Source organism: Narcine bancroftii, chromosome 7 (assembly GCF_036971445.1).
Source record: "Narcine bancroftii isolate sNarBan1 chromosome 7, sNarBan1.hap1, whole genome shotgun sequence".
NCBI classification, from domain to species: Eukaryota; Metazoa; Chordata; class Chondrichthyes; order Torpediniformes; family Narcinidae; genus Narcine; species Narcine bancroftii.
Genome location: NC_091475.1, coordinates 38984128 through 38998330, shown reverse-complemented (window position 1 = coordinate 38998330; position 14203 = coordinate 38984128). Strand labels below are relative to the sequence as shown.

The 14203-nt window shown below is 39.4% G+C and overlaps 1 protein-coding gene across 3 annotated transcripts in view; it reads left to right on the top strand.

The window, feature by feature from the left end:
• The window catches only part of LOC138738783 (dnaJ homolog subfamily C member 15-like), a 39920-nt gene that overhangs the window by 15144 nt on the left and 10573 nt on the right, over window positions 1–14203 (top strand). For 2 of the 3 annotated variants that reach the window (XR_011341733.1, XM_069889692.1), the window contains exons 2-4: window positions 5917–5968; window positions 8452–8562; window positions 12111–12184. Coding sequence is in view for 2 of the 3 variants with exons in the window: in XM_069889692.1 (XP_069745793.1) it covers window positions 5917–5968; window positions 8452–8562; window positions 12111–12184 (237 nt within the window). In the remaining variant the exon portion in view is untranslated. The remainder of the gene's footprint in view (window positions 1–5916; window positions 5969–8451; window positions 8563–12110; window positions 12185–14203) is intronic. The other variant, XM_069889693.1, reaches the window with a different exon arrangement.

Sequence of the window (14203 nt, the reverse complement as noted above, 5' to 3'; positions counted from 1 at the left end):
CTGACAGATATTTCAGGCCCCACATCCAAGACTTAGCTGCCAACCTGCATGAGACATGGGTGTTTTCCAAGGTGGACCTCATCCAGGGGTATCACCAAATCCAAGTTCACTCCAGGATCTCCCCAAGACCACAATCATAACCCCCTTTGGCTTGTTTGAATTCCTCTGCATGCCCTTAGATCTGAAAAAACACAGCACAAACTTTCCAGTGACTGATGGACACAGTGGGCCCGGACCTCCTATTTGTGTTATCTATTTGGATGATGTCCTCATTGCTACCCGCAGCTGCAAAGATGCTGCTACTGTTGGAATCTAGGGGTTAAAACATTATGAAATAAATGATTAATCAATAAGTTTATTTGTACTGCATGAGTCAGGGAAAGAGGAATGTGGCTAAGTGGCTGTCACAGCATGGAGCAAAGTTGGCTGAACAAAATTGGCTGCTCCCAAGATACAGGGAGAGGATATGCATAAAACGATTTAGGAGGAATGCTCAACTGAAGGAGGTGGGAAGTAGCACAGGAGACACAGGCCAGATCAGAACAAAGAATGGCCCGCAAGAATCAAAGGGAATGGAAAACCAGTCTAGGAGGAAGATTAAGGCACGAGGAGGTGTTAAAGAGAACAGCAGAAATTGGCCAGACAGGGACCGAATGGTGATTAGAAATATCTGGGGATGAATTAATTTCAGATCTAAACAACAGGATAGTCTGGCCTGGAGGATTAACATGGGAATGCTACACCCCAGAAATCTGCAAAACAGGAGATGACTTGTGATAACCCTTATGCAAAAAGATCTAGCAGGGAAAACAACTTTTGTTCTGTGTGATAAGATTGACCTATATAAACTGTGCCAACTGGACAATAGGGGTCAGTCTCGGGGAGTAGCTCACTGGCAGGTGACCTATGAGCTAACAGACTGACCCAGAGCTCTGTTAAGTTTTATTCTTGTGCTGTGCTGTGCTGTGTGGTGTAATAAACTGACTGTTGAACCGAATACCTTCTCCTATCACTTCATTCAACGAACGCGCTGGACTCAGTTCACACATAGACTAAATTAAGAGTAAATAAATTAAAGCCAGAGTCCAACACTACCCACCAGAGACAACTGTGCTCCCGGTTGAGTGAGTTTGGGCTGACAATTAACCCCGCAAAGTGCCAATTCATCCTGGACACTGTTGATTTCCTTGGACACAAAATAAACAAGCACGGGGCAACACCCCTCCCCAAGAAAGTCGAGGCAGTCCAGCACTTCACCGAGCCACAAACAGTGAAAGGCCTACAGGAATTTACCAGTGTGATAAACTTTTACCACAGATTCATACCAGCTGCAGCCCGCATCATGCACCCCCCTCTTCGTGCTGATGGCAGGCAAGTCAAGGGACATTACCTGGGACGATGAGTCTTCGAGGGCATTCCAGAACACCAGAGATGCGCTAGCCAACGCTACCCTCCTGGTGTACCCCAGACCAGAGGTATATACTGATCTGACAGTCAATGCCTCCAGAACAGCGGTAGGAGACGTACTGTGGCAACCCCTGGCCCTTTTTCTGCAGACACCTTCCCCCCCCCTCCCCCCCCCCCACCGTGAGCTCAAAAACAGCACTTTTGACTGAACTATTGGCGCTGTACCTGGTGGTAAGACATTTCCATTACTTTTTGGAAGGTCGTCAATTCAAGGTCTTCACTGATCACAAGCTGGTAACCTTTGCTTTCCAGAAGGTATCGGACCTGTGGTCGGCCCGACAACCGAGACACTCGAACTATGTATCCGAATTTACCACTGACATACAGCACATCATGGGGAAAAGTTATGTAGCATATCTCCTTCTAAACTTCCTCTCACCCTGCTCTTCTCACTGTCTACCCTATCTCTGCTTCTCATCGTTTTTAAAATTTCTCTCACATCTTCCCTCAGCCTTTCATGCTTCAGAGAAAACAACAAAATTTGTCCTAAAGGAGTAAAACACTACAGTCTGCAGACGCTGTGTTCGTAGTAAAACACAAAAATGCTGGGGGAACTCAGCAGGTCACACAGCATCCATCGGTGATAAAGAAATACAACCAATGTTATGGGCCTGAGCCCTTCAAGGTATGAACTTCAAAGTTGTCCACACTCTCCTTATATCTCATACCCTCTAATCCAGGCATCATCCTGATAGATCTCCACATCCTTTAATAAGTTCAGGTGATGAACTAAATTCTTGAACAAGGATAGAGTAATAAAGTTGCTGGATTAGCATTTCATACCAAGGTTTTGAAAAAGGTAGCAATGAGTGCTGCTTGTTAATTTCCAAATTGACCCTGCAAATTGGAAGGCAAAAAATGTGACCACACTACTTAAGAAAGCAGGGAGGGGAAAAATGTGTACTACAGACCTAGTTAGCCTAATACTAGAAGTATAGAAAATGAAATAACCCATTATTGCAGAAGTTGTAGGAAGAGACTAAGAAATATAGTATTGAGCATGCTCATGGATTTGGAAGAATATGTTGACATGGACAGAAAACAAAGAGTCAAGGGTTTGAGAGACGGTGATGTTGCAGGTATTGGAGCTTCACCTATTCACAATTTATGTCACTGATTTGGATGAGGGGATCATGTATAATATATTTGTTGAAGCAAATGTAATTTACTGATTATTGTGTGACAGTGTTGGCTGTGAGGAGAACTTTCTTTTGGAATATTTTAGTTATAATTTTCCAAACTTAAACTCAAAACAGTTACCAAGTATCAGCACTGACTACAGTTACAATTATCTGTTTATACAAAGTTTTCTGCAGAGATCAAGCTCTTTTCATCCCCTACCCTCCTCAACCCCCACCCTCAACATTTAACACTTAACTAATCATAATTACACATAATAGGCTGTGAGGATAAATTAAGGGGAGAGACAAGCTAAGCCTGGCTGAAGACACAGTAGGTGGAATTTAATATGGGAAAAAAGTACAAGATATCATATTTTCAAATTTATTGTCAGAGTACATACATGACATCACATACAACCCTGAGATTCTTTTTCCTGTGGGTGCGGCGGAATTACCACTAATTGGTAGTGCAAAAAAACTGTACACACCGTAAATGTAAACAAATAAAGAACTGTAAACATAACAAATGTAAACAAACTGTGCAATACAAATAGAATTTTAAAAAATCAATAAAGTGCACAAGTCAGAGTCCTTAAATGAATCTCTGATTTTGTCATTGAGGAGTCTGATAGTGGAGGGGTAGCAGCTGTTCCTGAACTTGGTGGTGCGAGTCTTGTGGCACCTACACCTCTTTCCTGATGGCAGCAGCGAGACAGAGCATGGACTGGGTGGTGTGTGTCTTTGATGATTGCTCCTGCTCTCTTATGGCAGAATTCCCTGTCGATGTTCTTGATAGTGGGGCGGGTTTTGTCTGTGATGTCCTAGGCTGCATCCACTACCTTTTGGAGGGATTTGTGCTCAGAGGTATTGGTGTTTTCATACCAGACTATGATGGAGGTGGTCAGCACACTTTCCACTACACCTCTCTAGGAATTTGCCAGAGTTTCTGGTATCATGCAAATTCCTGAGGAAGTAGAGGTGCTGACATGCTTTCTTCATGATACCATGAGTGTTTTTTGTCCAGGAAGATCATCCGAGATGGTGACTTCCAAGAACTTAAATTTGCTCACCCTCTCCACCTCTAGATCATATGATCTGATCACTAGATTGTATGCCTCTTGCTTTCCTTTCCTGAAGTCAACAATCAGCTCCTAGTTTTGGTGACAAGGTGGTTGTTGGTACACCATTCAGCCAAGTTTTCAATCTCCATCCTGTATACTGTCTCATCCCCTTCCTTTATACAACTCAATACCATGGTATCGTCTGCACTTTGATAGAAAATACAAAGGCAGAGTGTTTTTGTAAATGGTGAGAGATTGAAAAATTAAGAAAGAGTACTTGTAGTTGAATCACTGAAAGTTATTGTGCAGATATGGTAAACAGTTACCATATCTCATTGGTGGAGACATCACGGCGACTAATCAGTTGCGGCAACTCTGGCGACTTGGGAGACCAAAAAATGGCTTGTGCTCTCACCAAGGCGACGCCAGGGGGATGTCCAAGACGTCTCCAGATAAGATGTCAACCAATTCGCCCGGTAGTTGCGGCGACATCTCCTCAGTCTCCTTGGTCTCCAGCAGGTCTCGGAGACGTCGTGGCAACGTAGCGGAGACGACTCCCCAGTCGTGGACAAAATTAATCTCCACAACGTCACCACAACTGATGGAGACTGGACAAAGTCTCCAAAAAAATCGAGCATGTTTGAATTTCCCGTGACTATCTGGAGACCTGGCTAGCCTCCAGGAGACGTTGCGGAGAAGTTTCCGCAAACAGTGGAGACTCGAGTCGCCACCAGGTCGCCACCTAGTCTCCAGGCCAATGAGATAGGCCCTTTAGGAAGGCTGACAATATGTCAGCCTTTGCTGTAGGAGAATTCAGCAAGGCAAAGACACCTTGCTGCAACAATAAAGGGCTATGGTGAGAAATATTATGCAGAAGTCTGATCTACCTGCACAAGGAATAATGTATGTGGAATAGAGACAGTGCAACAAAAGCTTCAAGATTGATTCCTGGGATTGGTGGGAGGGTTGTCCTGTGATGAGAGATTAAGTAGACTGGATCTCTTTAAGACAAATGAGAAGTGATCTAATTGAAATATATATAATTCTTACAGAGCTTGACAGGGTAGATATGAGGACGATGTTTCCTCTGAGGTTCCAAAAAAACAATGGCTGCAGTTTCAAAATAGGGGGTTGACATTTAGAACTCAGATGTTTTCTTTCACTGAAATCGTAGAAAATCTTTGGTATTTTTCACATAAAAGGGCTGTGGAAATACAGTTGCTGATTATAATGGAGACACAAGGTGATGGGTGGAAACACATAAGGAAAACAAAATAGGCAGGTGGAACTGGGTGAGGGGAGAAGTGGGGTAAGAGAGAGAGAGAGAGAGAGACTGAAAGGTGATTTGCTAAAAGTGGAAATTGAGGATTGTAAGCTTCCCCATAATGCTACTATGAGAAGCAGACTGGATCTCGTTTTAAGACGAATGAGAAGTGATCTAATTGAAATGTATATAATTCTTACAGAGCTTGACAGGGTAGATTCGAGGACCTTGAATCAAATCAGATTCTGCAAGTCTCTGCCTTCACTTTGTGTGTGAACAATTCCTGGCACATCGTTCAAGTCAGTTTCTAGTATCCTTGCATTGGAATCAGGGGGATAATGAAATATGTTCTTGTGTGCTGTTCATACGCATGACTTTGGCAAATAATTGGTGTGGCCAAGCAACAAACAGTTTCTTAGTGTGAACAACACTAAAGGATCCTTGAGTACTTGGTGAAATGAATGATGGTGTTTTGTGGTAGTCTACTGTCACATGCTGGTGCATGCCACATGTCTCCTGTTGCCTTGGAGAGCTCTAAGGCAGCAGGAGGAGGAAGAAGAATACAAATGCCTAAAGATCCATTCTGTTCAGATGGTTCATGCCCAATTCATGCCCAATTTGTCCTTGAAACCTATGAACAACTCCAATTTCTCATTTTCCACAGTCCAACATTTACCCTCTTGCTCAATTTTACAACGTTTCCTCAGCCACAATGCAAAACTAAAAGTCAACACAATTCCAAACTAAATTATTTTTAAACTTCAGCTAACCACTTTTCAGACCAGTTTTCTATATGCCTCTGTGCTTCCATTCCATGCTACCCAACAACTGACTTCTTGTAAACAGCTGCTGACCTTCTGTGAAGGAGAGTGCAGATCTCTCAGGAGCATTTCCAAGTTCCAAGAGGGAACAAAGAAGAAACAATTTTGGTTTATTGTAATTTGTCTATTAAATTTTATCTCCAATCATAATTATATTAAAACAAAGTATTTTTCTTCCTTAGGGTAGAACGCTGATAGTAGTGGGACTTGGAATCACTGCTGCAGCATTTGCTGGTAAGACAATGGCTCACTTTGCACCTCTGAATTCATAGTGAATTTTGAAAATTCCTCATTCTGGAACTGTCTCCATGGAATTGAAATATAACACTGCTATTCAAGGATCAGGGAGATAAAAATTCAAACAGTAGACCAGGTACTGTGACATCAGTTGTTGCCAAAATACTTTAATAAAAGATGTGGCAATGGAGCATTTAACAAATCATAAAATAATCAGGCAGAGTCAATATTGTTTTATAAAAAGGAAGTAGTGATTGTTGAATCTAATAGTGATTTTAAAAAAAAAACATTTGACTAGCAGGCCTGATAAGAGCGAACTAGGAGATATAACACATCTGTATTTTCAAAAGGTACTTGATCATATAAAAGGTTGTGACATAAAATAAGAGCTCATATTGTTGGAGATGTATTAATGTGAATTGAGTGGTTAAAGAGCATAAAATAGGTCATTTTTAAATTGTCAGGTGGCCATAAGTCTCAACTAGTTATAATCTGTATTTAAAAAATAGATTAAAGTACATATTGTTGTGTATTAAAAGTTTGCTAAATGAGGTGGGAAGTTGAAAAATGAAGATCCAATGGGTTTCTAAAGCCATATAGATAGATTAAAGCAGAAAAATGTAAAATGTTCTTATCAAAGACTATAAAATAAGCATATAAAATAAGGATAGACAATGTGAAGACACTTGGAGAAAGAGAAATGCTGGTTGAAATTTAGGGATAACGTCTGTTTGAAAGGTGTTCCAAATGCAAAGTTATATGGAAGTTGGGGCCTTGAATTTGTTTGTGATGGACAAGTAGAGTAGCTGAAACCCACCAAATTTACATGTTTTGGATTGCGGTAGATTTCTGGAAGAAATTTCCTGGAGAATTAGCAACTGGCTTTTTTCTTCTTTGAAAGATGATATGAAGAACCCAACAAAAGATCTAGTTTCTCTCTTTAGGTCAATTTTTTGCAGACAGCATTGTCTTTATCCCAGATAATCACATGACTATTCTTATTTTGTATGCTGAACTAGAGCCTTTAACGAGAACATTTTACATTTTAAAAACGTTAAACTATAACTTTAAAGTACCACTTCACATAAGCAAATTTTAAAAAATCATAAACATGAGTTGCCACTTTTCACCCTTTAGTGATCACCTTTTTTGGACAATGTTAATGCAGTTTCTTTGCTTTTAACACTAATTTATCTGTCCAGTTTTACACTCAAGCTCTTTACAGACACTTGACATCATACTGTATATATGGTAATCTGTGTGTATTAATTTTCACGCTAGCCAAACCCTTCGTTTCGGATTACAGAAGAACTGGATCACAAAGTTTACAGCACAAAAAGGGTTCCTTAAAATATTGTTTATCTGTAATATTCTCCATTTCCTGAAACATTAATTAGATTGATTTTTATTTGACTGCTCACTGATCAATGTTTACTCAATTTTTCTGCGTTTATATGGATTTTCCCTGATTAGACCGCCAATATTTTCCTAGCAGTTCTGGAGCAATTAATCTCTGCCATAAGGTTGCTTTATTAAATTTGTCATTTTCCATTTTTACTTAACCAATTGTGTGTTTTCTACATGGGTCATGATTACAAATCCTGGTTCCATGAATGACTCAGTGTTCTAATAATGATGTCAATTAATCAATTCAGCATTTTATATGTAACTCAAAGGCAAGATGCCATAACCCCTTTAGGTGTTCTGGAGTTGTAGTTTGTATGCACTGATGCATGAAGGAGTCTTGCAGCTATAATGTAATGGCTCTAATTGAATGGAAGGAGTTAATGACCTGTGTGTGTATAATTAATCTCCCAGAGGTTTCAAGGATCTACGTCAGGCACACATTTGATCTGCATTGAATTTTAAACTTTCCTACTTTTTCACAGAATTGGACTTTCTAACGTGAAATGAAAAATTGTACCGTGTTATCAACCATATAATTTTGATTTTGTTTATGGAGTGAAATAAAGCATAGAATATTTTTAAATGACATTGATGATAAGCTTCCCTAACCAAGACTTTCACTTTTAAGTAGATAAGAAATAGGAGCAGGAGTAGGCCATATGGCCCATCGAGCCTGCTCCGCCATTCAGTAAGATCATGGCTGATCTGATCATTAACTCAACTCCATCTACCTGCCTTTTCACCATATCTCTTAATTCCTTTTTTATGTAAAAATCTATGTAACTGAACCTTAAATATGTTTAATAAAGTAGCACCAACTGCTTTCCTGGGAAGAGAATTCCACAGATTCATTACTCTCTGGGAAAAACAGTTTTTTCTCATCTGTCTTAAATCTACTCCCCTGAATCTTGAGGCTGTGTCCCCTAGTTCTGGTCTCACCTACCAGTGAAAACAATTTTCCTGCCTCTATCTTATCTATCCCTTTCATAATTTTATATGTTTCTATAAAATCCTCTTTCATTCTTGTGAATTTGAGTGAGTATATTCTCAAATAATTTAGTCTCTTCTCGTAGGTCAACCCCCTCATCTCTGGGATCAACCTGGTGAACCTCTTCTGACTGCCTCCAAGGCTAGTAAATATCCTTCCTCAAGTATGGAGACCAGAATTGTACACAGTACTCCAGGTGCGGCCTCACCAGTAACTTGTACAGTTGCAGCATGACCTCCCTGCTCTTGAATTCAATTCCTTTAGCGATGAAGGCTAACATTTCATTTGCCTTCTTATTAACCTGTTGTATCTGCAACCCAATTTTTTTGCGATTCATGCAACATCAACCTGTTCCCCTCTATCTACTGCACCCATTATATCCTCAAAGAACTCCAGCAAGTTTGTCAAACGACCTGCCCTTTCTGAATCTATGCTGCATCTGCCTGATGGAACTCCTGCATTCTAAATGTCACCCTTAATGACAGCTTCAAGCATTTTCCTGACTACAGATATTAAGGTAACTGGCTTATAGTTACCCATCTTCTGCCTACATCCCTTTTTTTAAAAAGGCATGACATTTGTTGTCTTCCAATCTGTTGGGACCTACCGAGAATCCAGAGAATTTTGGTATATGACTACCGATGCATCAACTATAACTCCCACCATTTTCATCAGTACCCTGGTATGCATCCCATCAGGATGAGGGGATTTGTCCACTTTCAGTCCCATTAGTTTGCTCATCACTATCTCTTTTTGGGCAGGAAAAAACAGTTTGCCTCCTTTTGGATTGCAGGAACTTGTCTATTCTATGCGACAAAGAATAGCAGCTTGTAGGCCACAGGTTCTGCTAAATACTTGCACCCAGATTGGTCTACATTGCTTTTGCATGAACTAGTGACATTCACCAGCTTAACTCGCTGGTGCTACTAATTAGCTGAACCTTGTTTTAGCCCAGGATGATGACGACTTCTAGCTGGAGTGACCCTGTGTGAGATGAAAATTTTAAAAATATGTAAGATGCTGGAAGTATGAAATTGGAGCATTGGAAATACTCAGCTAAGCAGGCATTATTTTTGGCTGAGTGCAAAAAAAGCATGTAATGAATGACATAGAACCAATCCAGATTGATTGCATGGACAATATTAATACAGTATATCTAGAATTATTTTGATTTTAAATTTATATATGCAGCATGGTAACAGGCCTTTCTAGCCCACAAGCCATACTGGCCAAATCTACTGATTAATGTTTAACCCCCATATATTTTTAAAAGGTGGGAGGAAATCAGAGCACCCAGAGAAACTCGTGCAGACATAGGAGTTCATAGAAACTCCTCATAAAGAGTGCTGGGTCACTGGCGCTGCAGTAGCATTACACTAAACATGCTGTTCCTGCAACAGGGTTTTTCTGCAAGAAAGCCCAAACAAGCCTTTTTATGTGGTGTAGCTTCCCATTTTTACAGCCTGTTTGCAACTACTCACATGACTGTAAAACTTCAGAAAACCAACTAGCACAAATTTCAAGAACAGCATGGCCTTGGTTCTCACGTCTTGCAGCTGTGCACTACTAAACGAAAACAATTTATTTAACAGATTTTAATATTTTCCCATAAAAATATTTTTAAGCTTTTTCTTGCTGCTGAAGCTTATAGAAAGAAAAGAAGCAAATAAAACAAATTTATACAATTTGTGCTATAATCTATCATTTCCTCCTTTTATCATTCCATGATAACTTATTTGGTCTTCAGAGTAGTTCAGTCTTTAAACATAACTGGATCCTACAAAAGAGTTGCAAGATCAACACAACTAATAAAATAATAGCCAAAATATACAGATCCTGAATGAATGTTGTCCACCATCCTTTGAAAGGCCAACAAGATGGCCCCAGGGGGTTGTAATTTTTTTTGAACATCACTTATTTGTTCTCTTATGTGGTTCACCAAATGGACATTATATCACCTTGCATCAGTCGGTACAGATCTTTACACAACATTACAGTGACACATCTGCTTACACCCAAACAAACCCAACACTTCACCAGGGGTGTAGCCAGCTTCTATAGTTAGGGGGAGTGAGCACATTAAAAAAGGTGCCATGACACATGCCAGATGGTGAGTCAGTGGTTGAATGGCGGGCTGCACTGATTTTTGGGCATCAGGGGGAGAAGGGGTGGTGGCAACAGTGGTTTGGCGGAGCTGGGAGTGGCAGCAGCATCGGTGGTGGTGGGGGGGCTACGCCATTGCACCTCACACAGACTCACCTGAATTGTTATGAGATTGCTCTTCTAAATAACCCATTACTGACTTTTCAATGACTAATCCAGCTACTTTCATCACCCCATGATTGCTTGGAATGTAATCACGGGTTGACCACATCTAGGGAGGATTTGCTAGATACCCCGTTTCAGAACTCCTAATGTCTTTACTTTGTAGTTGGCACATCATATATTGAGGACAGGAGCCAGCATATGCCGTGGTTACCTTAATAGTGATGATTGAGGCAGGAGCCTTCGCACAACCAGTATCTGCACAGAAAGTAGAACTGTTTACCCTCACTTGAGCGTGTATTTTGTTCAAAGGCCAGACTGCGGTCATTTATACGGACTCTGGTATGCTTTTGGGTGGCTCACGACTTTTGTGCTTACACCTATCAAAAATGCCATTTTTGTCCATAATCTACTCAACGCAATTAACCTCCCAAGCAAATTGACCGTTGACAAATGTGAAGCACACGTTAATAAAACAGACCCTATCTCTCAGGGCAATTCAATGGCGAATGCAGCAGCAAAACAGGCATTTGCATTTTTGAAGTTCCCACTGAAATTGCCAGTGAATTAACAAATAGACTGGCACTTCCAGACATGTCACCATAAAACAATGGCAGGTGATGCCCCAGCCATACAACAACAGTCATGGGTTGAAATGGGATGCAAGACTCATCTAATCACTGGATTGTGGATAATACCGGCTAGTCAAATATGTGTACCAGATGTATTTTTACCACTCTTGCTTGATTATATTTCATATTTATAGTCATCTTAACAAGGAGAAAATGGTGGAAGTGCTATTGCAAACATGGTGGCACCCAAAATTAGCACAGAGAAAGGCTAGAGGCTGAATGATATGTAAAAAAAAACTCTGGAAAGAGGATATCTTCTGCCTCAGAACAAACACCCTTGCCAGAAGTACCATTTTTGTGCTTGCAGCTTGATTTTATCAGTGCCACCCATTAACATTATTTAAGTTTTTTTTAAACAAAGACCTTTTTAAGCCACATTTCATAAGGTTACTGTTTGGAACCCTGGACTTTAGAAAGAATAACCATGAAAGCTGTATTTTTCAGCAAAGAGGTGGATGACATGAAGAAATTACAGAAACTAAGCTCGTCTCCTGTGATGATTATAGGATGATTTTTATCAAGTATTTTGAAAAAGAAATTGATAGTTTAGAAAGGGACAAAGCTCTTACACTATGGAAAATTCATGAATCAAGAGTCACAACTATATATCACACCTGTAGTAGTAGGTATAGATTTCCCCCCCCCCCCACAAAATTCAAAAAATGTTAAATGCTAGATGAAGATGTCAAAGCTTATATAAATGTGATAAATAAAATCATTGTATAGATTCAAAGTGGCAAAAAGTAATCTAGGGGCAAAAGAGCCTTTTCCTGTGTTTCTTGGTCAACTTCATTATATTCAATACTGAAATGATGATTTTTTTTAAAAATTGATTTTATTTTTGCAGGTCGCCAAGCATTTCTATTATGGAAACCTCTTCAACAAATGATTTTAGAAACAGTGAGAATGATCCCCAGTCCAGTAAGTTTACTGTAATCATGTTTAACTTTTCAAAACTTAAAAATTAGAAAACCTATTCAAATCTGAACATCTTAAATATTTTAGGGTATACTAAATTTGCACACACACGACATGTTAATTTGTGAGCGTTTTCTACGAAAGGGAAACAAAAATAGTTGATTAGTTGTGCATCAGGCCTTCTTCAAAGACTTAAATGTGGTGCAGACAGACAATAAGGAGAGTCTGATCTGAAAGAAGCGACATTAATATGTCTGCTATATCTGATGAACTTACATTTTTAAAGAAAAGCAGATTCTTTGAGTCTCCAAGCTCACTATCAGCTAATGCTGCCAAGAGCAGATTAATTGACCATTTGCCTTGATTTTAAATTTTGCTACTTGCAAATTGGAGAATTGCTGGAGTGGGTTCTCAGGGATGAGAGCAACAAGATATAAATGGTCCAGAACTGAATTTGTGTCTGGCAGATAGTGTCTCACAAATCTGACAGATAATCAACTTTGTTACTAGAAGTCTGATGAAGATAGGACAGTGAATGTTGTATATATGGACTTAGCTTGGTATTTTATCGAGTTTCACTTTGAGGCCTATGGTAGTTTGTGCACCTGCCACAGACACCAGGAATTCATGAAGTTCATCTGGGACGAGTTTGGTTTGTTACTCCCTCTTGGTGGCTTTGTAGAGGGTGTACCTTGAATTTCTTGTATAGCGCTGGGTTGCCTGATTTGAACAAGTCGGAGATTTGACTTTCAGTAGTAAGTGTGCCTTGTAGTTCAGCATGGTTAGCAAACACATGGAATGTCCTTTTGGCACGTAATGTATGGCAAGCCACTAAGAAGGTTATAAGTATGTTGAGAGTAACTATGTAGGATCCTGGTGAAGACCAACCTGGAATGTTGTTTATAGGTCTGGTCTGAGTACCAGAGAAAAAATAGAGGGAGTGAAGGAAATGCTTATCAGATTGATTCCTTTAAAGGAGATGGTATTCTGTGAGGAGAAGTGGAGCAAGAAATATGTAGGTATTAGAGAATTAGACGTAATTTCAATGAAACAAAAAATCCTCATAGGGCTTGACAGGAGTTGATGAAGGGACGATATTTACTCTGGATTGAGTACTCTGGATCACAGCCTCAAAATAAGGAATCACATTCAAGACGGAGTTGAGAAGAAATTTCGCCATGCCAAATTTTCAAAATCTTTGAAATTTGTTATCCAACAAGTGAAGCTCATTTGCTATATGTATTCACGAGAGTGATTTACAGATGTTTGAATATTAAGAGAATCAAAGGATATGAGGTTCATACACAATGATTATACTGTAGATTGAGATCATTCAGCCCATGGATTTTATACTGGTTCAATGAAAGAGCAATCCAGTAAGTCCCATTATTCCACCCTTTCAATAAAATACTGTGATTTTAATTTTCTAATCGTTATCCAACTTCTTAAAGGCAATTATTGAATTTTCTTTTACAACAACCACTAGAATTATTACACAAAGTGTACAAAAAGATTTTCTTCACATAACCTTTTGCATTTACCATTCTATCTCCTGTAGATTTTGATCCATGTTGCCAAAGGGAATAGTAAATTTCTTACAACTTGGTCTATATCCTTCATGATCTTAAATACCTTTATTAGATCTCCTCACCCTCTCCACTGTTGTGAAGAGAACCTTTCCAGTTTCTAAAGTAACTAAATTGATTCATCCCTGAAGTTGTTCTGATATTTCTCCTGTATCCTCAGCATAGTTATTACATTGTTCAAAGAATGCATCACAATACTTTGTGATCCAATCAGCTTTTTATAAAGGTTTACCGTGACTACCCTTATTAATAAAACCCAGGATCCCCTTTGCTTTTTTTAAATTATTTGTATAATCTAACTTGCCATCTACAATAAACTATGCACATGAGCCTCCAGATTTTTCTTTTCTTGTAGGCCTTTTAGAATTGTGTCATGATAGTTATGTTTGTTTTCTCTTTATTCTTCTCAAAATGAAGCCGATCACATTTCTCAACA